General features: G+C 45.6%; 1 protein-coding gene across 11 annotated transcripts in view; it reads left to right on the top strand.

The window, feature by feature from the left end:
• LOC124313870 (rho guanine nucleotide exchange factor 11-like) overlaps window positions 1–26,667 on the top strand; it is a 41,896-nt gene that overhangs the window by 5,827 nt on the left and 9,402 nt on the right. For 7 of the 11 annotated variants that reach the window (XM_046778702.1, XM_046778700.1, XM_046778699.1 and 4 more), the window contains exons 6-28: window positions 412–642; window positions 1,233–1,691; window positions 1,976–2,093; window positions 2,201–2,376; window positions 2,483–2,617; window positions 2,702–2,815; window positions 2,898–2,996; window positions 3,084–3,176; window positions 3,266–3,459; window positions 3,572–3,749; window positions 3,852–3,966; window positions 4,070–4,225; window positions 4,325–4,408; window positions 13,002–13,167; window positions 17,473–17,542; window positions 17,657–17,712; window positions 21,910–21,984; window positions 22,574–22,809; window positions 23,180–23,400; window positions 23,521–23,634; window positions 23,749–24,057; window positions 24,165–24,429; window positions 24,626–24,713. In XM_046778702.1, the coding sequence (XP_046634658.1) occupies window positions 412–642; window positions 1,233–1,691; window positions 1,976–2,093; window positions 2,201–2,376; window positions 2,483–2,617; window positions 2,702–2,815; window positions 2,898–2,996; window positions 3,084–3,176; window positions 3,266–3,459; window positions 3,572–3,749; window positions 3,852–3,966; window positions 4,070–4,225; window positions 4,325–4,408; window positions 13,002–13,167; window positions 17,473–17,542; window positions 17,657–17,712; window positions 21,910–21,984; window positions 22,574–22,809; window positions 23,180–23,400; window positions 23,521–23,634; window positions 23,749–24,057; window positions 24,165–24,429; window positions 24,626–24,713 (3,752 nt within the window). The remainder of the gene's footprint in view (window positions 1–411; window positions 643–1,232; window positions 1,692–1,975; window positions 2,094–2,200; window positions 2,377–2,482; window positions 2,618–2,701; window positions 2,816–2,897; window positions 2,997–3,083; window positions 3,177–3,265; window positions 3,460–3,571; window positions 3,750–3,851; window positions 3,967–4,069; window positions 4,226–4,324; window positions 4,409–13,001; window positions 13,168–17,472; window positions 17,543–17,656; window positions 17,713–21,909; window positions 21,985–22,573; window positions 22,810–23,179; window positions 23,401–23,520; window positions 23,635–23,748; window positions 24,058–24,164; window positions 24,430–24,625; window positions 24,714–26,667) is intronic. The other 4 variants (XM_046778704.1, XM_046778706.1, XM_046778705.1 and 1 more) reach the window with 4 other exon arrangements.

Genomic DNA, 26,667 nt, shown 5'->3' with positions numbered 1-26,667 from the left:
CGTGTCGGCTTGTCGTCGCCCTTTTGTTATCCAGCTTGTTGTAATACGAGTCTTTCCGACTTGGCGTTTTGCGATAGAGACTAAAAAAAGAGTTTTGGTGGCGTTGTGCAAGCTCTGTGAAAACCAACCCTTCGGCGCAACCAACGGAAAAGTTTCGGTAAACATGACAAGAGCATGACAATTCGTGCTTTCCTTTGAGGAGGGAGCGTTCATTGTGATGATGAACACTGGTTTGTTTGTTGAATAACGTAGCTGGTGTGAAAAATGAGAGACCTTGTACCTGGTAGACACCTCGTAGCGCGACGTTGCCGACCGTACACTGCATACGCGATGTTTATGTTTGTTTGTTCGCTGCTTCTTCTCTCTGGTTCCGTCTCCCTTTTGCCTGACTCTTTTCTTTGTGGTGTGCAGCACGAACAACAGCGCGTCGTCGAGTTGGAGCGTCTCAACACGTTCAAGTTGATGCTGGAGAAGGAAGCCCAGTTTGTGGAGACGAAGAGAGGTGATTTGGCGCGCGGATACAACCCTGCCGTAGCCATCGAGTTGGCCAGCGCCGAAAAGCGCGTCCGAGAGCTCCAACAGAAATACAACCAGATGGCAAACCGACTTGGACTGCCCACCTCGGAAAGTCAACCGCTACTGGTACTGTATTCATTTCGGACCTTCCTTGCAACGATAGTCATAGTTAAAGAAAACCTCGTTTGCTTCAAAACGAACATTGTGATTTAGTGCCTAGTCGTTTGCCGCATCGTGAATTTTATTTTGCCTCCTAGATCTTTAAAAAACATTCTTTATTTTGATTACTTTTTTTTTTAAGCGGCTGTGTGTTTTTTAACGGTTGCATCGTATACCACCACTATGATGGACCGTCTTCTTTTTTTTTTCTCCCCAAAAGTTTTTTTTTTTTTGTTTGGTTTTATTTGGCTTCCGAATGGTGATTGATCCCCTCCAACTCACCTCGCACACGCACATTGGCAGACGATCCGTACACAAACAACAGTACTCGCTATTACGGTTCTTCTCAAGTTTTCTAATCCAACGCAACCCACCTCAAAAGACCGACCCGTTTGGGCGTTTTCCAAGAAATTGTTTAATGACCTTTTATTTAGTTGATGCAAACTAATGACATAATAACTGATGGCGTGTCTTGCTTTGTATTTTTTTTTTCCTTTTCTAACAACGACACAAACACCCTGTTTCGTAAAAAAAAAAATGATCTCCAAACCCCCCAGTTGTCGTCGGCTCAACGCTCTCCGTCGCCGGCCCACCGTCCCCAATCGGCTCATTATCCGGGTGGAGTATCTGTAGGACGTTCTGGCAGTAGTGGCAGTGGAAGTCGGATATCCCAGCGACCACCTGGTGCCGTTGAAGGTGGCGGTTGGGACAATTTAGGATGCGACGTCCCTCCGCCATTGCCAGCCCGTAATCGCTCATTGGTCTCGCACAATTCATCCCCGTTGATCCTGTCCCCCAGTCCTGCTCCAACTCCTGGCGAGACACCCTCGTCACCGCCGCCCCCACTTCCACCCCGCAATCCTTCCACGGCCTCGTCTTCCTCTTGTTCTTCCTCCTCTTCGTCATCCTCCACAGCCATGCCGGACTTAGTCCCGTCGGTAAACGGAGCCAGTAATCAGGATCAACATCGAATTCTGCTGCGCGATTCGCCCACTAACCAACCTCCTTCGTCCAGCGTAAGTTGAACCTTTCTCCTGACTTAACCTTCCGCAAAATTCCTATTTTCTGGTTCATATCTTTCCATATTCATTTTTAAATTTAAAAAGAGAAAACTCTTGTGTTTTCCCCACCGATTGGTTTTTTTTTCGAACGAGGCCTTGCTCTGCTTGCTCAACAACGTGCATGACTAACTCACGCCATGGCCTTGTTTTGTTCTGAGATTTTTGTTTTTCCTATTTGGATCGTTTTTGGACATACTAGTCGTGCCTTTGGATATTTATCTCTTTCGATCTCTTTGCAGGCTGGCCGACCGAGTACAAGCCCGTTGCCTTCACATCACCGCACAAAGTCAAGCCCGTTTCCTTTTCCAGTCCAGCCTGTTGCTGCCAGCGCGCCAGACAGTAAGAACATAAATTACTGTACGGAAATTTTTGAGAGGAAGAAAGTGCCGAATTAACCAATTTTTTTTTTTTTCTTTTCTTATAAATCTTCTCCATTCTTGTTATTCTGCTGGGCCACAATTCAGCCCGTCGTTTCAGTTCATCCGATTCCATTAGTGAGTTGGATTTATCGACCAGACGTGGTGGTGGTGTCAGTGGCAAAGACACGGATTCCCCCACACACGGCACTCCTCCCGGCACACCTCCGCCGCCTTACAGGCGACCCGTCAGTCCTTTGGCCGAAGATGGGAATGGCAGTGAGGTAATTTGTTACCCAGAAGCACCAGCTCACATTGGGTGCCGTCTGTCCCGTCTTTATTCAGTGCCATCTGCTAACAGTTTATTTTGCTTTCTTTTTTTTTTTTCAGACGGCGGCGACAGGCTCGTTTCCAGCTGCTCATCAAGCGGCCTCGCCTTCCGGAGTCGTTTATGCCGGACAAGAAACCCAGTTAAATATTCTGTCGATGGAAGAGGATGAATTTTCTGATCACGAATCGGTCAAGGTTCGTATAATCGCAGAGACATTATCGTCAATGTTGTATCATGTTCTACGACATAGATAACCAATTTGTTTTTGTCGTCTTCAGGGACAGATTGACGATCACGGAGTATTCAAAACCTTAGCAAAACTATGGCAGCACAATGCACACTTGGCCGTCTTCATGAATTTTGTCATGTCTAACTGCGATCCAGCCAGTTTGGTAAACTTACATTTTATGCATTTCTCATTGACGAATTATTTTCTGAAATGCATCGCGAATTCTATTTTGATGGTTGGCACAGTTCTTCCATTTGATAACGGATCTGTACAAAGAGGGCACTGCCAAGGATATGAAGAAGTGGGCTTATGAGATTCATTCAACTTACCTCGTTCCTAATGCGGTATGATTCTCATTTCATGGTTTCAATTCTTTGATGTTTAATCACGGGCTTTGATGTTCATCCTTATTTTCTCCTCCTGTTCTACAGCCTTTGAAATTAAACAATGTCGACGAGCACGTCTTGCACGAAATTGATGACGCCTTACAAGTGGACATTGACAAGGAGGAGATCCTGCGAAAGGTCTGTCTGGATTTTCTTGATGATTGAAATTTCTAGGGATGCCCCAAATTGTGCTGTGCACTCACATTAGCTGTTTTTTGATATTTCAGGTGTTTTTGAAAGCGAGATCGAAAGCCAAGGAGGAATTGAAACGGCATTTAGCCGAGTTTCTAAGTAAACGGACCGTCGGCTTGGCAACCATATTTGGTCCGAGCGACGCCGTTCTAGACGAGACGATCCACGACAAGGCAAAAGAGGTTAAGATCGTAGAGAGCCTCCTCCTACCTCGGCTAGAGTTGTTGGCGTAAGTTTATTTTTCTTTTTTGTATGCCCACTATTCTTTTTTCTTTATTTTTTTGTGGGTTGCGACGCCATTACGTTACTTAATGGTCGTTATTCTCGTGTTAACCTTGCAGGGAGGATTTGGAAAATTCCAATGATCGAAACCAGGCCATTGCCTCTTCGTTGGCCACAGTTTTGCAAAAAAACTTTAATGTCAAGGGGCCACAAGCAACCAGTCAGATCGAGCGTTGTCCCACATTTGTGGCAAAGGAAAAATCAATCAAGCCCAAATTCCTCAGTAAAAACAAGAAGGTAGGGTTCTCTTTTTCTTCTTTTTTTTTTTGCATTTCCATATAAACCCGTCTATTGATGTTGATGTTGCTGACTCATCTGCCTTTGTTTTCCATCCGACAGCAACTGACTGCCAAGGGCCATCACTTTGTGGCCCACCAGTATTTCAGCGTGACACTCTGCAATCACTGTGGCAACGTCTTGTGGGGCACCAGTCCCCAGGGATACCAATGCACAAGTAATAAATTATAGCCAACCGCTACGGCGTCCGTAGAAGAAGGGCGTGATTATTCTCTTATTGGCCCCTGTTATTTATCCCCTTTTTCCTTTTGTTTGTGTAGATTGCGAGATGAACATCCACAAAGGATGCGTCAAGGTAATCGAGGAGAGCTGTATCGGGGCTCTACATCGCAAGGATCGTGGTAACGATCGCATCAGCAAGATTGTCGATCGCTTTCGTCCTGAAAGGGAACTAAAGAGAAAGTTGACCACCCAAGGTATTACACGAAATCAGACATTTATCTCAAGAGATCATGACGGTAACCACTTTATCCTTATTTTTGTTTTTCTCGTACGTGTCACACAATGACCAAAAGGATTCGGAGATAAAAATTTACGTCGCGCCGACGACTCCCTAGAAGCGTCTGCTACCGGATCGCTGGATTCTGAATCGTCAACAGGTGAGTGTTTTCCCCATCTTCCTTTTAATTAATTGTGAACAACTACACGAGTTCGGTTTTTCCTCGAGACCCTTTCCAAAAGCCGATCGTGTTGTATTTATAATTCGTAAAAGTAGAGCTTCTTTTCTTGCGTGCTTAAAAGCTCCGTGGAAACGGGTTCCTTAGTCCCTACTCCCTCCGAATCGCTCGGGTTTCCATGGATTCTCGCAGCTGCTATCTCTTCCTAGCACTGGATTATTGATTTCTGGCCTGTCGGGAAAGGCTCGAGTGTGTATAGTAGTTCTCAATTTAACCGACCATTTACGTAAATGCCTCGTTTTCCTTCTTCTTCTTTTTTCTCCTTCTCCTTCAGACCAAAGATTTGCTCGTAATGGCGAGATCGTTACCGAAACTCTCGACCGTCGCAAAACTGTAGAAAATCGCCACGACACGCTGCCAACAACGTCGTCTCGCTTTTGAGTTGGGCTCGTGTCCCAAAGAGATGAAGGAAATGGTTTTGTTAAAATAAGGGGGCAAAAAACATTCAACAAGATTTCCTGTTTTTCCCCTGCTTGGCTTCTTCTCCTTTTGCCAATGCATTGGCAAGCTTTCGTAGGACTGGACTCTTCACCGTGCAATCACCAAATCAAAGTTGGAAGTCTGATTTCCAGCTATCTCTCGTATTTCGTATCCTTTCTATCCCTTGTCCATTTTTTTTTTCCTTTTTATTTCTGAGTTTATTTATTTATTTCGCGGGTTGATTTAGAGGCACCATTAGAGAGCGAAATCGTGACGACTGAATCCTAGTTCCCAAAAAAGAAAACAAGAAAGCCCCCAAGAATAAGTGTGGTCACGTCTTTTTGAATGGTTCTTTCGATTGATGAAGAAGGATGGTCCGATGGTGGAGCGCGCAAACAATCCTCACAGTCGCCAGACCGATCATCTACATATCTCTTTTTCTTTTCGTCTCCCTCTCTCTCTCTCTCTCCCTCTCCGCCGTTGGTAGTCGCTGTTGTTTGACGTCATTCGGATGTCACACAAATCAGCGGTTGAGAGAAAAACACGCCATTATGGGCCGTGCCAAGTTGTTCCCATCATTCTTTAGACGAGTAATTGTATTTCATGACCTCTTTTATTTTTTTTGCAATTCTTCGACGTTTTCCTGGATTTCTTTCTTTCTCCGTCTAGGAGTTTTCACTAATCCGCTTCTCACTCTGGTTTTCTACAAGTCACCAAATGTTAGCGCACATGCAGCGGTGCGGTGTGGTGGTGGATGGGTTTTGTTGCTAACCTGTCGGCCGCGTGCAGCATATGCAATCTTTTAAACTTTTTACCATCGAGTCGAGTGATGGCAATATTTTTTTTTTCTTCTTTCTGGCGGTGTCGCTGCTTAGTTGTGTGGAAGTGGAAGCCAGAAATGACGGGCCAATAGATCAGCCAGAAGCTTTTGCGGACGTTGTTAAAAAATATTATCCGTTAAGGAGTTTTCGCTTGCTTGCTGCTGCCGATTCAGGCATCTCTCTCTCACTTCTTTCGCTCCATCCGCAAATGCTAATGCGGCTGAGGGACTAAGAATAAGGACGGCCTCAATAGCAACCTCAAAAGGGAAGAGAAGAAAAAAGAGAAAAAAGGCGGAGTAAACGCTGGAAAAAAGAAAAGAAACGACATGAAGAAAAGAAGTCAATCTCGGGCGCTGCCGTCGCCGGTGGTGGTCGTCGCCTTCACTAACCACCGCGCAACCACATTCATAGCCGCAGCGGTTTTTTCCACTTTTCTATCTTTTTATTTCTATGTTTTTTTTTTTTAAGTTTGAGTCGCGCAAAGCAAAAGGATTCTCTTTTTTTTCTGTCCGTTTGCTTCTGCTTTCTTTAACGCGTGACATTTGCATATGCGTAACTAACGGGCAACTTGCCCGTCAAATACAAAAGAATAGGGGCAAAAAAAAAATTTTCCCCTTTTGCCAAAACAAGGGAGCGAAGAGTGGGAGGAACAAAACAAGTTGTAGGTAAACAGTAACTAAAAAAGAGGAAGAAAAGGAAAGGAAAAAGCGAAAAAAAAACTGAAAAAGAATTTAGCCAGTCGCGGAGATGAATAGTGCTCGTTCCACACAGACACACACACACACGCACTCTCTATGGCAGAAAACGACGGCAATGGGCTGTCCCTACAAGTCAGTCGCGGATTGAACGCCAGTTGGGCCGCACGCACGCGCTCGCTCAGTTCGCGCAGTTAAGTTTGAACAACATCGTCGTCAAAACAATCGATGTTTGAACGTGGCATTAATTTTTGGCTAGATGCTTTTCGGTGAGGGCTAGTTTTCGTTCATAGTTCGACAAGTCTACGTGTGGCAATCGCAGTAATAAAAACGGCTGGGTGCTACTGTGCAGCAGTTGAATAAACCTCCTTGTGCGTTTATGTGTTTGTTTGTGCCGTCTAGGAGAAATTCAAGACTGTTGAACAAAGAGTGTGTCCAGCCGCTGCCCATAGGGTCCATTCACTTCCCTGGTTCCTCTTGATATCGGATGTGTCTGTTTATAGGGTTCGATTAGGACCTTCGACTGTTCATCGGATGCAAGTAGTTCTCTTTTTGCGTAGGCTCCCGTTGTTTCCATCTGCTGACGTCATAAAGTTTTTTTTTTTTTGAATGGGACTCGAGTTCAGCGCTAGTAACGAGGTTCGTCAATAGCGACATGGGATCTGATCAACATCTCATCGTGAGTCTTCCCACACGTTTAGTGGAAGACGAAGGAAAAGGGAAAACTTGCCAGTCGGCCGGTTGGAACGGAAGTAACTAATTACTGTCGGCGGAGTTTTGCGGAGGATGGAAAGAAGAGATGTGGCGAATGAGGGGCTGCTGCTGCTTGCTGCGCACCGCCTTGCGATCGGGAAAGGGGCAAACCGGGTCCGTCATTCGTGAATGTTTTTCTGACCTTTTCATGGTGACGAACATCATCTGTTGATGAGATTCAGTGAATGGTGGCCGTGGCAGCCACGTTAATGGAACAGTAATTGACTAGCGGTCAACAAGCAATTTTTTTTCTTCCCTATTTGGACTGTTTTCGCATTTGATTTCTTTGCGCCTTTTTCGTCGTCGACACATAATGTCCATTTAGCGAAATGACATTCACCGCCTACTTTCGTACCTGAATGGGAATAATACTTTTGGATTAGCAACTCAAGAGCCACATTTCAAAGTTGAATGAACTTGACTTCTCGGAATTTTAGTGATGAAGTGAGTAATAATTACCAGTGTGTTGTTGTCATTGTCACCGTCGTCCCTACCATCATCATCATCATCATCACGTCGTATACTATATAGAAGGATTGTGTGAACTTTTCCTCTTTCGTCCCGTTTGGCACACACACACACATTTACACAAAGCGCTAAACAAGAATGGAACCAACACCCAACGACCGGTTTGGCGCTTCTCCTCTCAGGCGAAATTCAAGTTTCCGACGTCTCATCAAAGCCTGGGCTTCAGGTACCTCTAGTCCCCTGTGATTGTGCTGACGTAGATAAGCTCCTCTTCGCGGCAGAAGAATGATTCAATGTAACTGCAATCGTAGTTTAGGTTTGCATCGGAGGAGTACTTCAGTTTTCTTCAGAATTATTCAATGGTGCATGAGTTAAGATCAACAGTTTTGGAGTTGATGCGTAGGGGCATTGTGTAATGTGTATGGAAGAGAGAGATATCCTCCAAAGAGTGAACGAGCGAGATCCGTGCACTGAGCGTCCCGGCCTTGAAAAATCCTATTCGTGGATCATATGGGTTTTTTTTCTTGTGTGTGTTGTGTGCTTGTTTATTTTTTAAAAGAGAGATCCCCCCCCCCTTTCCCTCTTTTTGGCCACTAGTGCACGTGCGTGTGTGTTTGCCAACAGCGTTTAATGGAAACAACGACCATGAGTTTTGCCTCTTCTCAATGCCGGAATTTAAGGTACTCGATAGAATATAGAAAACTCCCGTTGTGTGTTCGACGAAAATCGATGAAGTAACCTCGGAGTCGGCGATTTCTAAAAAAGAAAAAAATTTCCAATCGTTTGCACAGAGAAAGGGAAGAACGTAAAAGTCCTTTTCTGTGCCGTTACCATTGTAAGAAGATTTTCATTTGATGGCTCCCGTTTATGGCCATTTCATCGAATAATGCGTTCAAAGCCATAACTGGGATTTCCTATTTTATTTTAAGATGAAAGAAAAAAATCAAAAACGAAAATCAGAGCATCCCATGAAAATTATTAAGTACCCACCAGCTATTAAAAAAATCTCAGTTCTTGATGTGTAGTGCGTGAAAAAACCGCCAGCGTGAGCGCGCGGCACATCCTGTCTTAAATTTTTGAAGGTTCCACAATCCCCGCTTTCCGACTGTTATTATGATTCTTCGTTTCTGGTTTATTTCCCCTCATTCCTGTTTTCCTCTCATATTCATCAGCCACTTTAGTGTCGCTTGACAGACGGACACGACTGACGTTGTTTCCGTCAGTGCCTCTCTTTTTCGTCATTTGGCTGATTATCGTCTTGTGCTTCGTCATGTGCGTGTTTCTAAAGGTAGAGAGCGGCGAAAAGACCCTTAAAAATTTTGACGTTAAGAAATAGACGCCCGCGCGCACATCCGGTCCCGCGTGTTATATGATGAAACCTTTCGTGATTTGGTAAAGAGAAAGAGAGAAAGAGAGAATGAGAAAATAAATAAATGATACTTGTAGTATTTCGCGAATACGTACATGGGTACGGATATCTGAAAATCCCGTTCCATATGAGACGTGCAACGAGAGACTATGGGTTGAAATTACCGAGCAAAAGCAAACGAATCAAACGAACAAAAAATAACAGGTAGAAGACTGGTAGATGTAGACCGTGTTAAAAAGAGAGCGCCCTCCTTTGAATGCCATAGAGCAAGAACGGCCGAGAAAAGGGGGTGGAGTTTGAAGAAGCCATGACGTAAACCAATAGCTGAGGGTTGCCAAGGTAACCGTATGGTGCCGAAAAACCGTTCGGGCCGCCTTCTATCGTTGGTCGTCGCCGTCGCTCGTTCGTCCAACGACCAAGCCGAGATATTTGACTTTTTGAAAACAAAAAGCATTTACCAGTCGGGACTCTGTCCGCCGTCGAATGTATTTAGTCAGCTCGGTGCTCTCGGACTAGTCCGGCTGCTTATCGTTACATTGCCGGCAAATGGCGACGATTTTCACTGTTTTAAGTTTAACTACAATTGATTTGTTTGACTTCACAACTACTTAATGCTTGCAAGTGTTACCTGTGAAGCTTCTTCTCCCCCTCTCTCTCTCTCGTAATCTCTTAAGACGGGGGAACTCTTGGAAGTGTATGTGAATTGTGATCCATTTAGTGTTCAAGTCGTTTTTCAATTCGACAGTTCGTTTTGTTGTGGGATTCCTTTATTGTTGTTATTGTTAGCCCAGAGTGCGCAGCCGCGCCAAACCCCGGCCACTGATCGATAACTCTGTGAACCTCCTTGGGCTCTGCTGGCAATTTTTGTCGCTCAGAGAAAATCACGTCGTCTGCTGGATTAGACGAACATCGGAAAGTTGTGCAGTGGTGCCTGTGCCTTTGTTGTTGCTTATTGCTGGGTCGCTTTTGAGGGACCTTGCAGTCTTAACATTTGATCTGGTTGTGACTTTTGATTGTTATCCGTAACGAAATCTGAATATCTCTCGGACCCCTACGATTTTGAATGTGTTTTAGAGAGAAAGGGAGAAAAGACAAAGTCTTTGTGGTTGTCGAAATCTTTTTTTAATGTTTGTGCGCCCAGCTGTTGTAACTTCCTCGTTCGACTGGGAACGGACTCAGATTCGACTGGACACACTTTACAATAGAAATTAAGAAAAAAGAAAAACGAAAGAACCCGAGTCGAGCTGATTAAAGTGAAAAGAAATCCCGTGAGTTGCGTGAGGAAAAAGCGATCGGAAGAAAAAGAAATAAACTGACTGTGGAAAGAGGAAGAAAACAATGGCGCCGTCGAGTGGTTGAAAACAGATAACAAGTCGGGCGGGTTTTTGCATTTTGTCACGGAATTTTGTGTTTGTGCGCGACACGATTCCATTTCACCGGAAACTCTTCGTGTCTGTTTGTGTGTCTCTGTGTCTGCTGCGTATCCCCCTTGATCACGTTCGAATCCTCAGCATCTGGATTCGGCATGCAGAGTCTCAGGTTAAAGCTGCGTAAGCGCAAGTATAAGTTGAGTCTGAGTCGCGGAGTGGGAGGTGGTGGGGATCGCGAAGGTCCTACGGCTTTCAAGAACGCTGGATCAGAATGGGAATTTGAAAATTTCAGTCCGTGGATCTTCACGGCCAAGCCTTGCAACACCAAAGAGGAGGACGAAGAAGAAGATGAGGACGACGATGAAGAAGGAGGAGAAAGAGTTGCTCATCCGCAGGACGACGAAGATGTCAAATATTGGGGTCCCCGACCAAAAGTTCAAGGGTTGGTCCATCCCGCTGTGCCTAATCCGCTTCCGCCACCTCCCTCTCATCCGCCGCCGCCACCGCCGCCTCCTCCAGCAGCAGCGGCAGCAGCAGCCTCCCCCGCCACTCCGTCACGTTATGGCATTTTGTCTTATTTCCCGCGACGTCCATCCTCTTGGTCTCCCACTTCCACAGTGCCCCCACCCATCCCTCCGCACGCATGGCAAATTAGACGTCGTGCGACCGCTCGCACAGTTCGGACTGAAACGAACGGAAGAACCGAAACGACTTCTCCTCCTCCACCTCTGCCTCCGCCCAAAAATCGACCAATTTCCGCGTCGCATACCGATTTGAAACGATCGGCTTCTTGCTACCAGGAGCCGAGGGACGCTGCTGCCACTCGGGTTTCTGATTCGCTGTCGGATGTGCGTTCGCCAACGGTTCAAGTCGCTAACGGCTCTTCCAGTTGGGGAACTCGAGCGGCTAATCGTCTCAAACGAGTGCAGAGTGAGTTGAGCAGCGACTCGCAACAGCTGCTCCTGCGACGTCCCCGCACGTCGGCCTACACTAAACTGGAGCCCACTTACATCGCTCCATATCGATGCCGATCGACTAATGAAGTGCGACAGATTCGGCCGTTGCGCAAGCAATCGGCCAGTTTGCGACACAACGGACTCATGTCGACTTTGGCTTCGTCCGAATCGCACCTGTCCGGATCTTACACTCTATTGAGCGACGATATCGACCGTCCATCTCTTCCAGCCCCACCACCACCGCTGCCACCTCTTCCGCCTCCTTCTCCTCCGCCACCTCCGTCTCATCGATCGAGTCCACCTCCTCCCCCTGTCCCACCTCACGCACCCGGTGTCTTGTGCACTCGAATTACCACCCCTTCAGCAGCGCCCGTCTACGCTGTCGTCTTGCGTAATCGACCAGGTAGTTACAAGTAGTGGCGGTTGTACTCGTAGTTGATGACTGGTGGTTTTACCAATTGTATAGGAAACCTCAAACCGATTTCTTCGTGTGATTTCAATCGTGAGCTGTGAAAAAGATGGTATCTTTTATAGCCATAGGCCGGCAAAACACCTGTTCCGTCTTTATTTTATTTTTATTTTTTCTGCTTCTGCTTCTTCTTTCGTTCGTTCCCTTTGTGACACTCGGGAGACGACATCGTCTGTCGCCCTTGCTTCTTGGCGCGAAGACTTTTCGTGATGTTTTTATGTTCTATCCAATTAGGCGAGAAGAAACCATATGGCGCCACCACAGACGGAATGAGTTTCAATGTATCGTCCGTCTTCTTGTCCACTGATGACAATCCGCTGACTAGTGTCCGGAGCAAACAAAGCCCTCCTCTTTCTTGCTTGCTGCTCCGCTCCCCGCGTCGCTTGTTGTTTTTTATTATTATTCTTCTTCTTCAATCATATTTTTTTATGTAATATGCGTCCCCCGTTGCCCGTCAACTTGGGACAAAAGGAATTCAGAAAGGGAAAGGGGTGTTTTTGCTTTGTGGGATTGGTGGTGATGCATCACAACCTGGTGGAGCGTGGAAAAGAAGAAATGCGCATAGACCTCATGTGTACCACCGTCTGTCGTGTTATCTCTTTGATCTCTTTACTTTATTCTTTGTTGATTTGACGTATAGAATTTTATTTTTTTTTAGGTGTGAACAACCTCCGGTCGAGTTTGCGTCAGTACCGGCCGTCCCCTTTTTCTCTATTTCTCTCCCCCCTTTTTTTTGTTGCTTAGTTGTTACGGAATAGCGGATTTTAGATAAATTTAAATGTGCACCATTCATTATTATTATTGTGATAAAAAATGAAAATGAAAAGGGAGAGCTGGCTCATTCTGTCAAAGTCTCGCTTTTCTCTTTTCTCCGCGGCCAGGAAATGGAAGAAACAAAACTCCAGGGAGGGCCATTATTATATCCATAGGAGCTTTTGTATAGAAAGAGAAAAATTGTATTTTTGGGGGTTTCCCTACTCCGTTTCCTCCTGCTCGTTTAGCCGGAACAGATCCCGAGAGCTTATTTTTGTATCATTTTTTTTTTCCTTTTTTCCCCACTCTTTTGTTGTTGTTGTTATTATTCCGCGCATTCAATGGAGAAAGTTATTCTCTCTTCCTCAGTTTCTTTCTTTGCTCTACTAATTATTTCGTTTCTTTTTTTTGTCTCGTTCTTGGTTCCGCCAAAAATAAAAGCAGGTGACAAGCAGAGCGGATTGGGATCTAACGGCCGATCGTTCAATGACGGCTCGAGAGATGGAGCACGTGATCGACGTTCGGGAACTGGATCGGGATCCGATTCGTTTGGAGAGGCTGACAGACGGGCCGGTTACACACCACCGTACGAAGAGGAGCTCGACAGGTACACCTTCATTGATAATTTGATAGCGATAAACCAATAATTATTACGATCCCGACCGTGTTGGTCACTGCCATCTAGCGGCTGTGTCCGGAGTAAAAGACGGAAGAGAGTTAGTTACTGGGGTAAGAGGGTGGTGTAGTTGCTGTTGCCAAATGATGATTAGCCGGGCCTTGTTTTTATAGATAGACTTTTCATTCCGATTTCATTCCTTTCGCTTAGATGCTCCACAGACACAGGCGGTCACGCCCGAATTTTTTATTTTGCATTTTGAGGGTCAGCTGGATGCTATATTTGGGTCTGTACGAGCGCGAAGCGCGGAGTGCCCATTGCATGTGTGTGAAGGCGCGCGCGCAAGACGGAGAAAAACGAATAGGAAAAGATGTGTGCGGACTTTTTTTTTTTTTTTCACTCTCGTCTTTTTCCTGCCTTTTCCAAAAGACAAAAAAATAACAAAAGGCAAAGGAAAGAATAATATAGCGGGCGCGTGTACGAGCAAGGACGGAAAGAACCAGCGAGAAGGAGCTGGCCGCATGCCTGTTTGGTCTCTTGCCAGTTGTCATACACACACGATACGCGGGCACTGTGCAAGGAGGAAGAACAAGAAAAAACACAAAAACAAAAATCAAAACAAAACAAAAAACACGCAAAAGGAGTCGTGAACACGATGGCGCGGCGGGCACTATACTGGATTCTCTCGGCTCAAAACGAAGAAGATGGTTGTCGATTGAAGCAGCCAAAATGAGTCGAAGAAATTACTGTATAAATATCCGCGAGCGGCTCTTTAAGTCGACGCACCCATGGCACCCTCCCCCGCACCCCCAACTTTTCTTTTTTTAAGTCTCTCCTGTTTTGCGTGTTTTTGATCATGACGTTAACCAGAAGCAATGACCACATCCGCCAGGTTTTCTGTTTCCACTTGGACCTGGGTCGTCATCGTCGTCGTCGGTCCAACAGCTGATGGCCATCCCCTTGCGAACAGCGAAAAACGACAGATTTTCGGTTAATAGAATTTTCCTTTGGGGCTTTTCTGGCATCCGGCCGCACCGGGTTCCTCTCCTCCATTCCGACCCTATTTTCTACCGGTTTCGGCCCAATTGCGCGTGTTGACAAGATGACGTTCTTTTTTTTCTTCTTCTTCTTCATGGAATTGGAATCTTCTTTTAATTTTTATTTTGTGGGAAAGAAAGAGAGAGAGAGAAAAAAAATCGAGTGAATGACGGAGCCAGTCGACGCCATTCCACACTTACTTCAATCATTTCGTCGGCTAGTTACGTAATTCTTATTTACCATTTGCGGGGGTGCCGAAGAAAAGGAGTGGAGAAGAGATTGAGAGGGATGAAATAGGCTAAAAGGGTTGCGAAGAGGTTGGAGTTGGCGCTGTTGGGGCCAATAGGAATACAATGGGCAACCATCCAGAAATGCAGATGGGATTGTGTGTGTAGCGTGTGTGTGTGTGTGTGTGGTGTGTGTGTAATTTTTTTACGGTCTATAAGGAAAGGATGAACCGAACAAGCCCCGGCCTCAGTTGTGTGCGGCTCACTAGCGGGCGCGCACTTCCGTTTTTATCAGCCCGCCCTCGTCTCCGTCCCGGCGTGGTCCTACCATTTCCCGTTCGCCTTGGTAGTGCTCTAACGCCCGTGCGACCCACTCGGTCTCTCTCGCTCCTTCTCTCTCTCTCTGTTGCACCCCCTGTCCCCTGCCTTGATTTTGTGCTCTGCTCGACCGGCCGACAAGTTGAACACACTGCTGCCGCCACACCACCACCACTCACTCGAAATAAATTTTTTCCTTTTGTCCGGTCGAAGAAAACACTTGAAAACGCTTCGGGTTTCTTGTGTTGCGCTATTATTAGGCTCCGTGATTCACCGTTATGTCGTCTGTGTTCTCCTGACAGTCTGTGCAAAAAAAGAAAAAAAGGAAAAGAAAAAACAAGGAACGAGAGAAAACTCTAAAGTGGCTCTAGCGCTAGTGGAGGAAACATCGAAAAGTGACGACATCTAATCGAATCTTGATCTCGATAAGAAGTTATTGCCCCCTTTTTCCATCTGGAATCCGCTGGTCGATTCAATTCAACTGATTCGCCCTACCGATTTTTGTTTTTTTCTTTTTGCAACGTCGCCCCCTCTCGTCGTAGACGACGAAGTTACTATACTACTCATTTGACTTCATCTGCGTGTTTGTGTGTGTATGTGTGTGCGTGTGTGTGTGCATCCGGTTGTTCGGGATAGTCTTATCTCGAGCTTGTTACCATACGGCCGGAAGAAAATAGAAATTGGAAATAAAAATCCAGACCCAGTGGAATAGAGAGGGGGAAAGGTCGAATGAAAAGTTGGCATTGGCCGAAACAAAACGAAACCGAATCGATCAGTGTGTTTGTGTTGTGTGTATGCGATTGAATCTTTGCTTTTTGTAAAAAAAAAAGAGAAAAAAGAGAAGAGGAAGAAGAATATCAGAGCGAAAAAGCAGAAGAGAGAAAAAAAGGAGTTGGATTGTGTGTAGGTTCTCTCTCCTCGGCGAAGGGTATAAAGTCGGCCAAAGTGGGTGGAACAGAGGCGTTCGCTCTCTGTCGACCTCCTCGTCCGCTAGATTGGTTTCCGACGTTGGCGATAAGACGAGAGACTCGACCGACTCGCTTTTTCCTAGACGAAGAAAAATCCAAAACAAGTTACACGACGAAAATAATAATAAGAAGAAGGGAGCCGCCGCCGCCGCCGACGACGACGCCATGTTTCACCGCAAACGACATCACCACCACCAACATTCTCGTCCGGCCGTTGCCAACCGGCAAACGGAAGAGAATGACACGAACGAGGTTGGATCGAAACGGCACTCTGAACCTGCGGCCGTTGGGGTCGATATCGAGCCACGCGAGTTGTCGTCGCCGTCTCGATCCTTGAAAAGCGGACACATCGAGTCGACTGATTTGGGAACGGAGTTGTCGGCGTTCCATCGAAGGTGCACCAGTCCCATTTGTGCCACCACTGTCGAAATGGCTGCCAGCATGGTGGAAGGCTTCCGTCTGCCGAATCACAGTCCCAGCCCGGTGCGAAAACAGGTGGGGGTTTCTTTACCTGGGCGCAGCCTTTCGGCCGCCTCGCCTGAAAACAACAACACGCACACTTCGCTGACCTCGTCGCCGTCCAGTCTGGGCGGACTTTTCCGGCGCAAAAGAAGCCCAATGGATCTCTCATCGCAGAGTTTTCATTCCAAATCATCGCCATCGTCCTCGGTCTCGGAGCTGAAGCCGTCGACCGCACCCAAACCGCAAAGACTCAACACTCACGGCAGCGGCGGCGGCGGTGGTCCCGTGGAGCCGAAAGGGCGCAGTCTGAGCCCGATGCCATCGGGAAATCATCTAGCCGCTATGGTGATGAATTCAATCCATTCAGCGGTGCTGGACGTCGGCCAGTCGGCCAGCGAACGCCAGTCGAGGAAAGCGAACACTTTGCACCACCACAACGCGCCACAACCACAACAGCAACAACCGTTGCCTCAGTTGGTGATCAATGCCAAGTCGTCTGAATGCCTGGCGATCAGCAGCGAACCCACTTCGCCGTTTGCCGATCCGAGGCAACCCTTTTTGATTTCTCATTTTCTAATATGTGTATCCGCCTCGGAAAGAGTCCAGCTAAGCATAGACCGCGAAATTCTGGCAGACAGCCGGCCCGTTGTTGACCGGTTTTGACGGGACGGGACTGCTGATAGCGCGGGGTGCCCATTCGATCGCTCTCTCGTGTGTGTGTGGGTTGCGCGTCCGTTCGTTGTGGCCGCACTATTCTTTATCGCTTTTGTCGTGGCATTTATCTTTGTCTCTCTTTTCTCGTTTCGTTTCTTTCTTTGCTTTGCTTTCTTTCTCTCTCGCTCAGTCTCTCTCTAGCCTTGTCTTCTATATCTCGAATGCGTAAGGAGTCAGTCTCATCGAGTGAAAACAAGTCAAAAAGAGAATGGGAAACATTTTCGGTCGTTTTTCTTGGCTTCCATTCGCTTGCGTCTCGATTTAATCTCTCTTTATCATCGCCCAGTCACAGTCTGCTTTTGGTGCGTGCCTGGTTCGCACTTGCCGAGTGCGTTTGTGTGTCTCTATGACTAAATCTCCTACGAGGATTGTGTGCTTGCCGTTTTTTCGGAGCAATTTTGTGATGGGAAGGACGCGATCGGCGGTTGGGATCGTAATATATTTTTTAGAGGATCTCCTTTCCTAAACAAAACAAAACAAAACAAAATAAAACAGAAATAAAATCGGATGCAGTGAGTGACTCAGTGGATTTAATTTGTTGTGTTTGTCTTTTTGTTTCGTTTCTCCAGTTCCGGCGCATCCAACTTCAGTAAAAAGAAAGTCAGCCGTTCGGAGAGTCTGCGTGAACGGGCGCAGAGGGTAAGAAACAGACAACCTTTTTGATTTGTTTCTCCTTTCATTTTTTGTTTGGTTTGTTGTATGATTGAATGAGGGAATTTAATGTTTATTTTTTGTTGTTCTGCATTTGTATAGAAACATCGGGAAAAGCGGAAACATAGCGACCCGAATCTTCCACCATCCCATTCCAGGTGAGTCACTGTTTTTTTTTATGATTTTCTCTGCCGAGTCTTTACCCACTGCTTAAGAGTGGCCGAATTCAGATTCCTCCTCTCATCTATTATTCATAAGCCTTACTCATAGTCGTACTCGTCCAATCAGAGGGAACCCCAACTGAAAGCCTATTTTGCATTGTGATGAGACATCCATCATGATCCGATCCCACCTTCTTTCGTTGCTGTTGTTCCTTCAGCTGTTGCCTCTTTTCGTGATATTCTTCTTCTTCTTCTTCCTTATTATTCTTTCTAATTATAATTATAACTCGTTGAGTGATAGCATTAACCGATAGATGGTGCGCCCTTTCCTCCGGGGGATTTATTTATAAACCCCACTGCACACAGTGTGTGTACCCTCGAAAAAAAAAAGGCGGATTTTCTGACAACAAAATCATAAAAAGGGAAAACAAATGATTATCTTATCGGAACGCTCATATGGCTGCTGCTTCTGCCTTCCATTTCCCGATGTCATGTCCTAACGATGTTGTATGCGCCCATGTATATTTAGACTGTAGCCGACCGGCGCGTTATTGACGTGTACCGACGTCACTAGCTTCTCTCTTTCTCACCTTCCCTGCTTTCTCCGCTGAATATCCGAAATTCGATGAGAGTTTGCGGTTATTTTGTAAAAAAAAAAAAAAAAAAAAAAACTTTTGAGCTATTCACTGACGCCATTCATCCTGATGACCCAAGGGTTACGTGACTTGAGTAAATAATATCCATGTAAACCTGAAAGATGTGAAAAAGAAGCGAACGCAAGTCCCATTTGTTTCGGCAGCCGCTTTCATCGCATGCAAATCATTCGTCATTTGTTTTTGTTTAAAGAGAGACTTTGACTTGTGTAGGATTCATAACCGTATTTTTTGTCGCGAGTTCGCAGAGTCCAAATTCCACCGCGCCACTTAACCAAAAACCAATTTCCAAAATGGACATCGTCCTATTCATAGAAAAACAAAAACAGAAACCAGTGACTCAGAAGGTGTTGTACCCAGTTCCACACCTTTCACTGCTCATCGCCATAGTTTGATTCGTTCCGTCGGGCCCTTTTGTCCGATCAAATATGCAAAGGTTTACACCCTTTTGTGGAAGGCTTAAAACAAGAAAAAGAAAATAGCCAAACGAATTATTAGATGGCGAAGATTCGTGATTAAGTTGATTGGTTAGTTTTTTCGTTTTGGTTTTGAAGGAAACCCAAATAGACGGTAGTAAATTATTGTGATATTGTTGGGCGCAAGTATTTCATGAAGTCGCCACGAACTGTCGTCGAAAGGTGAGGAGCCGAAGAGGACGCAGTTCAGCAGACCGAAGCTGAATGTTGGCAACAAGTCGCTACCGAATAAAAAAGAAACAAAAAACACACACTCGTACTCTGTACAAAAAGGCTAGAAGATGGGCTATCTTTTTGGGTTTTTGGCTTTCTATATTTACGCTTCCTTCTTCTCCTTCTTTCTTGGGAGGAGTGTGGGGGCGTCTACAAAACGGGGAGGAGACGAACTGGGTGGGCCGCTCCCTCCTTGGGAGCTAGGAAAGAGATGCTCACTTTTCTTCTTCTCTCTCTCTCTCTCTCTCTCTCTCTTTCGTCTTTTCTTTCATCTCGACTTTCCTTCTTCTTCTCCACTCTTTAGACTCTTTGTCCCGTCTTTTCTGGAGGTCTTCGTCATGTCCTTTGGCACGGGCTCAGTTGTCGCCGGTTCATCCGCGCATCCGCACGCGTTTTGTTTCCACTGCACATGCTTTTTTACTTCTCCCACCCCAGCAGGAGCTTGTTGTTTTCATAATAATCGATTGTATCGGCAAGCGAAAAGAATTGATTGCTGATTGATTACCCAGTGCCTGAAACGTCGTCCTCATTTTTTTCCCCCGTCTGGTGTCACCGTTTCCGTGCCGGTGTCTGTCTGTCTTGAACTATAAAATGTGAGGAGAGATCGTCGTCAGGTGCAGTTGACCATGTCGACCTAAAAAGTCGCAAAAGTCCATTCAATTTCGAGTTCAATCGGCAACACTTTCCAAACGCCATTACCGCTAAAACGCGACTATCGAGTGCCTGTCGCCACTTGTTTCTCGTTAGTGTTGTTCAATTCAAAGAAAAGACATGGCCGTCTCATTTGGGATCGAAAGACGAAGTTCTGGACGGACTATGAGCCCACGTAGTTTGGGCAGCGTCCTAGTGGATCGTATGGCTTCGTTTCGTTCGGTAGATCGAGCCGTTCCAGCCTCGACTGTTGCGCCTGTATCACCCCATTCCGATGAAATACTCAATGAGGCCAGACGGTGCCTCTCGGAAAGGTTCTTTCAATAATTCTCCCTTTCTTCTCTCTCTCTCTTTCTCTCTTCTTGACTTTTTTCTGTTTTTCTTCGCTTCTCTTTTAATTTTGTGTTGTTGTTGCTCCTCCGTTTTCATCTTCGGCGCCAGGACCTTTGGGATGTTTTGATCACCGTCTTTTGATGGATCGGCCGTGCAGAGGTGCGGCCATGCGTGTGTGAAACTCTCTCTCTTTCTCTCTTTTTGTTCGTTTTCGTGTGTTTTTGTTTTGATTTCACAAGGGCAAAACTTCTGTAACGTGGCACGCGTGAAGTCACACCGTCCGGACTCTCCCTCTGAGTGCTCTGCGTAGTGGGATGTATAGTGTGCCGCATTTGTTTGGGTTCCTGCCCCATGTGTGTTGAGTGTATTTGTGCTGCGCGCGGCGTTCATTGAACTGCCCAGTGAGCCACATGGATCGCAAACGCAAAAGATGGTCACGTGCGAAAGACGGATCGCTTTCCTTTCCGTAGGCCTTGATTTCTCGAATTCAAAATCATTTCCCTTCTGCTCCGCGCCTCTGATCCGTCCCATCTTTTTTGAGCGGATGACACATCCAGTTTCAACGTCGTGCCATGAGGAAAACAATAAAAATGTCCACCCGAAGGGGAATGGGGTTTTCTTTCGAAGCATAAAGATCCGCGTTGGATCATAGGAAAAAGGTGGAGAAGCCAAGGGCACGTGAACACATTGAAACCCGTGAAAGGGAAAAACGCACACAAGAATCGATGGTCGAATGACATCACGTTGGATGACTCGACACACGCAGTCCATACTTGGGTGGGCACTTCGTGATCCCTCCGACGCCTCCGACGCCTCCGCACGGCATTCTTCTTATTCTTTTGACTTCTTTCCGTGTGTGTTGTCCTTTTTCTATTCATCTTGAAAAAACGAAAAGGGAAAATTTCGACAGGGTCGTTAGATGGCGTTACCTCGACATCAAAATAATAACCATTTTCAAAAAGCTGTTGGGCTTGTCGAAGGATCTTGTTTTGTTGATGTTTTTTCATCCTCCTTTTTTTTTTCTTCTTCCTTGAGAGAGTTAGTGAATGGAAAAGCTGTCGGATGACTTCAAGATGGCCGAGTCCGTTTACGAAAAGCAAGGGAGTGGTGAAATAGAGGAGGGTGGGTGGATGAAAATGAAGAGAAAGAAGAAATCACGTAGGCACATAGATATACACGAGAGAGGGTGGAAGCCTTTTTGTGCCGGATCATCGAGTCCCGAAATAGTTCCGCCCGCTCGGCGCCTCTTTTCCCGTCCGCTGGACGAGATGGGTGGACAAGAGGTTGCGGCCACGTCGACTATCGAGAATGGGAAAGGGAAAGAGAATCAGTGAAAGAGATAGAAAAAAAAAAAGTTGGAGAAATAGAAGAGCGCAACTGTTTGGCCGCCAGCCGAAATCACATTTCAACTGTCCAAACAAAAACAACTCGGGGTTGGAACACACAGAGGAAAAGAGTGCGGAGAGAAGGACTTTTGATGGTCGATAGTAGTTTATTGTGGCCCCCACTAATTCCGTTCGATAGATAAAAGTCGTACACTTAGCGTGTATACTCGGTTGATGATAAAATGAATTAAGATAACACGACTCGTTTCGACCTAATTTATGAGCTGGTAAACCTTGTATAAACGGGCAGTCTTTAGAGAACTGTTAAAAACTTGACGGCACCTTGACCCAATATTGTATGGGAGCGGTTGCACAAGGCTTTTTCTTCTGTGAATCATCGAATCGCGCCACTTTTCTTTTCTTCCTGCCCACCCCGAATTGTCCATTCAATTAATCATCTCCGAAAATTCCCTGAAAAAAAGTATTGCCTTGACTTGATTTCATTGATTGATTTCTTTTGTTTTTTCTTCTTTTTTCCTACAGTGACATGGATCGAGAAGACCGGAGCCTATCCAACAACAACTCTGGCAGTTCGTCCAATTCGAGTCTCTCCACAAGGTAAAATGAAACGAAAATGAAAGAAACGAAAAATTAGGAACATGTATTTCTAATAGAAAATAACCTTGCCTTTCTATATATACATATACAAATACTTTCGCACACTCGCCCGTACGGCCTCGATCATAAATCGCCGAACCGTTGACAACAACTTGGCTGTTTTTCCGCTAATATTGCAAAGTTGGCGAAAAGGGGGAAAAGTGAAAAAAAAAAAAGGAACAACAAAACAAATAACAGGAGAAAATAACTAATAGTAAATAAAAAGAAAAATAACGGTTCATTCCCCAAAACTGTTTTGTATCGGGTTTACAACACCACAGATGACCCGGGTTTAGCTTGTTAAGTAGTTAGAATCAAACTAGAAGAAAAATAAAAAAGAATGACGAGGTCCGGGTTGTTTCAAACTTGGCGCAGAGCTCATTCACCTCCGCCGCCAACCCATATTCAAGAATAGATTCTGAGCTGTGCGAGTTCCGTGACGTGCGAGTTACAGGTGGCTTGGACAGCGTGACACCTTCCCGCCATATAACTATCTGTTACATAAATTTCCATCTTTTAATTTTCGTCTTCTTGATTTGTTTCTGTCAAGTTTGGAGAGTCCCAGTCCATCCGACATCCGCATTTCGGGTTCCGCCTTATCAGATGGATCGTCAGGGGTATCTGCCGCCTTGTCCGTGGCCTCATGCAACGCCGGCGGATTGCTCACGCCCTGGGACAGTGACCTCGAAGCGGATCCTGATCCGCCGGATTGGACGCGCAATTTGGATCCTGACGTTGTAGACAAGATGACGCCCAAAGAGAAACAACGGCAGGAAGTCGTCAATGGTAAATAACTTGCTTTCACCTGTTATACGAGCAACGCCATTGATTCCCTCCTATTACGACTCTTACAGCCTTCATTCTCTTTTTAGTTTATTCACTTTTTTCTTTTTTTTCTTTTTTTTTTCATATATTATTATTTTTATTTTATTTTTCAAACTGGATGAGAGACGTCAAGAAAATGGATGGGCCAGCAAGTTGGCAAATCTTGATCATCCGGTTCTAAAATTAGATGCGTCTGTTGCGCGTAAAGACGGAAAGATCCCGAAATGTTTACGATATCACGCTGTGCTTTGACCGACTCTTTGAGAGCTCTTGTGGCCCCAATACTTCATCGTCATAATTTTAAATTTCTGTTTTAATTTGTTTGACACAGAGCTCTTCCATACCGAACGGAGTCACGTTCGTAACCTAAAGGTCCTGGACCGGGTGTTCTACCGCCCGCTACTCGACAACGGCTTCAGCGATCTTGTTAATCTGCTCTTCCCCAATTTGCCCGACATGTTGGAAATCCACGGACGTTTCAACACACTCATGAAAGCCCGCAAAAGAGACCAGCCGGCCGTTGAAACTGTTGGTGATATCCTGGTTGCCATGGTGAGTATTTTTTTATTCTTTGACTTCCGGTCGGGAGAGGAAAAAACCCGGTCGGCCGTCTTCCATTCAATGAGAACAACAACAGAAAGACTAACGATTTGTTTTTTTATTTGGAAACAGTTTGACGGACCTAATGGCGAAGCGTTCCAGCAAGCTGCCGCCACCTTCTGCAAGTACCAGTCAGTTGCTTTGGAGAGTTTAAGGGACAGACGCAAGAAAGACTCTAAACTCCAGGTACGATGACGATGTTCTGGTTGTCCCATTAGACAAATTTAGATTGCACATCACGAACTCGTCTGTGGTTTTTGGCGATTGGCAAGACAACTTATCGTTCTATTATTTGCGCAGGCATTTTTGGCTGAAGCCGAAGGCAATCCCGTTTGTCGGCGACTTCAGTTGAAAGATATCATCCCGACAGCCATGCAGCGGTTAACTAAATATCCGCTCTTGCTGGAAAGCCTGGCCAAGTACACGCAGCCGCGCAGTGAAGAAATGACGTTGGTGCGCAGGTGTTTGGAACGGTCTCGCGAAATCCTCAATAAAGTCAACCAAGCCATTAAGGAGGCTGAAAACTACAACCGGCTGGTGGATATCCAACGTCGACTGGACAAGTCGGCGTTCGAGAAATCCGACCACGCCATAGCTAATGAACTCAAGGTATTATCATTATTACTATTTTCCATGGAACAACCTGCATACCCAAAGACGACAGCAATTGCGATGTGTTTGGAAAGTATGTTATCGCATTTCAATCTCTTTACAAGGGTTTCTTGGTATTTCAGAACTTTGAGTTGACAAAGCACCGTCTGATCTACGAGGGCGCCCTGACGTGGAGGACAAAAGGACAGAAGAATGTCGATCTTCACGTCGTCCTCCTGGAGGAGTACATCCTCTTGCTCCAGAAGCAAGACGACAAGTACGTGCTGAAATTCCACAGCATCAACTACCTGAACTCCAAGGAGGAATCCAAGTGTACACACAGTCCTATCATCAAAATCGCTACAGTTCTCGTTCGGCCGGTGGCTACAGGTGAGATTATCTCTCATCAATCTTGAAACAATCCGACCGGAATGTCAGAGAGGAAAAAACCATATCAATAGAAAAGATTGCTGTGTTGTTATCTTTTCCATTTTTTTCTTTTTTCTTTCGCTTTTACTTGTGTTCTGGTTTCTTGATATGTTTGTTGGTATTCCGATTAACTCACAAATTCCAATCGTTATTGCAGACAAACTTGCTCTGTATTTGGTCAACACGTCGCCGACAGGAGCTCAGATTTACGATCTTGTGGCCGTCTCCATCGCCGAGAGAAAAGCGTAAGTCTGAATTATTTCTTTTCCTTTTCTTTTGAGTCCCGGTTGTGGTCCTTCCTTACTTTTCATTCGCCATCGCCGTGAGTGTCCCTGCATCGAAATTGCGTATTAGTTTCGGTTGGGCATAGCAACAAATACGCGCGCACATACTCTCTCAAGACACACATACACGCAGAGAAAAGTGTTCATTTTCAATGGATGGAAATGATTCACGAAGGAAAATAAAGTTCATTGGACCGAAACCGAAGCTCTCGGGATATTTATTGCTCGGTGTGGGAATTGTTGTTTTTATAGCCACCCCATTTTTATTTTTATCTCTTTTTCTCCGTTGGATGTAAACGGAAAACACCGTTGGTTACGGTTGACTCGAAAGAAGAAGAAGAAGAAGAAAATAAGTTACGAAGAAAGAGATGGAGCTCCCAAATATCACCACGTCTTGATGGTATGCGGATCTTTTTTGGGTGGTGGGAGGAAGAGGGCGGTCGGTGGGTCGTTTAGAAAAACACCGCAAAGAAAAGTTTGCAACACCTCACCTTGAAGGAATTTCAATTTCGAATGCAAACGAATTTGCCGGCCACTCTTAATGGGGCATTGTGTTTGAGGGCGTCGCTAATCTGATCGCTGCCTTACTTCTATCAAGACGTCGACAACTTTCGCTGGACTTTACACTTATCGCCGGATTTCCGGTCTCTAAAGGCTCAAACCAAAGTCTGAACCAACGACACATATACGGGCTTACACACACGAAAACACGGAGAGGAAGGACGAGATAAAAAAGTAACGTTTTTATTAGGTTGCTCTGTGTGTGTGGTTGTGTACTTGGGATGTTGACAAAAGAAACAAAGGCTTTCGAGTTTCCGTATTTATACATCAACAGACGCTTCGTGATTAGAAAGAACGCAGTTCCGGAAGAAAAAAAAAAGTATCGCTGAGGTTACAACATTGTTGGATGAAAGCGGCTCAGCAACATTCCAAGAATTTGTTGTTTGGCTTCTTTTTCTCCTTCGTTTTCTTCGTGAGGGGAAGACACGATATGCTTGCTCCTCGTCTTCCGTCCTTCCATGATGGATCGATTCTGTCTGAAAATTTTTATTATTTTTTCTGTTCTTTTCTTCGACTCAAACAAACTCTGGTCGTACACGCAATCTCTCTCTCTCTCATTTCTTTCTATCCCTCTGAGAGTCCTTGCATCGTCGCTTCGTTTCTTTCCCCGTTTCCATCGAATCACGGTTTATTCTGATGAAATTTGAAGAGGCTGTCTGCGTCTGTTGGCGCGGAATGACGCCATCCTACCGCCGCCAAGGCCGACCTTCCGTTTTGACCACCCGTAGTCACTTCGGCAATTTGGCACCTCCGCATTTTTCGCTCGACTAGGCACACACTGAAATCGAGATGGTATAACTCAATTACCACATTTATCGCAAGAAAAGACGAGGGAGGGAACGGGCAGAATGAAAAGGCAGAAATTTCGTGTTCGTTTGTTTGTCGAATGCATTTTGATTTATCATATTGTCGTGTTCTCTGGAATCGAGGACTGAAATATGAAAAAAGAAAAAAGAAAAAGAAAAGAGAGAGGTGGGTAGGTGGCAAACGAAGGGCGTATCAACTATTAAGGTCGCTTCGGGATCAAACGCCGTTTTGGTGCCGTGCGTGTGTCCCCGATTTCCAAACTCACGCACAAGCCGTAAGCGGAGTTTTCTGTCTGCTGGGTCTCGCCTCCTCCCGTACGAATAACAGAGGCTCTGCTCGTAGGAGGAGCTAACTAGCCGGAATAGAGGAGAGACTGGAGAACAGGGAAAAGTCAGAAAAGAAATAGAAAAGGAAGGAGAAAGAGGAGAGGAATGGAGTATATGTAAAAATAAAAACCATCGATGAAGCAAAAGGGCGGAACGAAACAGGAAACTAGCAACTTTGTGAGAGAGAGAGAAAAAGAAAAGAGAGCTTCAGCTCTTGTATC

Source organism: Daphnia pulicaria, chromosome 10, assembly GCF_021234035.1.
Source record: "Daphnia pulicaria isolate SC F1-1A chromosome 10, SC_F0-13Bv2, whole genome shotgun sequence".
Taxonomy (NCBI): Eukaryota; Metazoa; Arthropoda; class Branchiopoda; order Diplostraca; family Daphniidae; genus Daphnia; species Daphnia pulicaria.
This window is presented reverse-complemented; position numbering and strand designations above follow the sequence as displayed.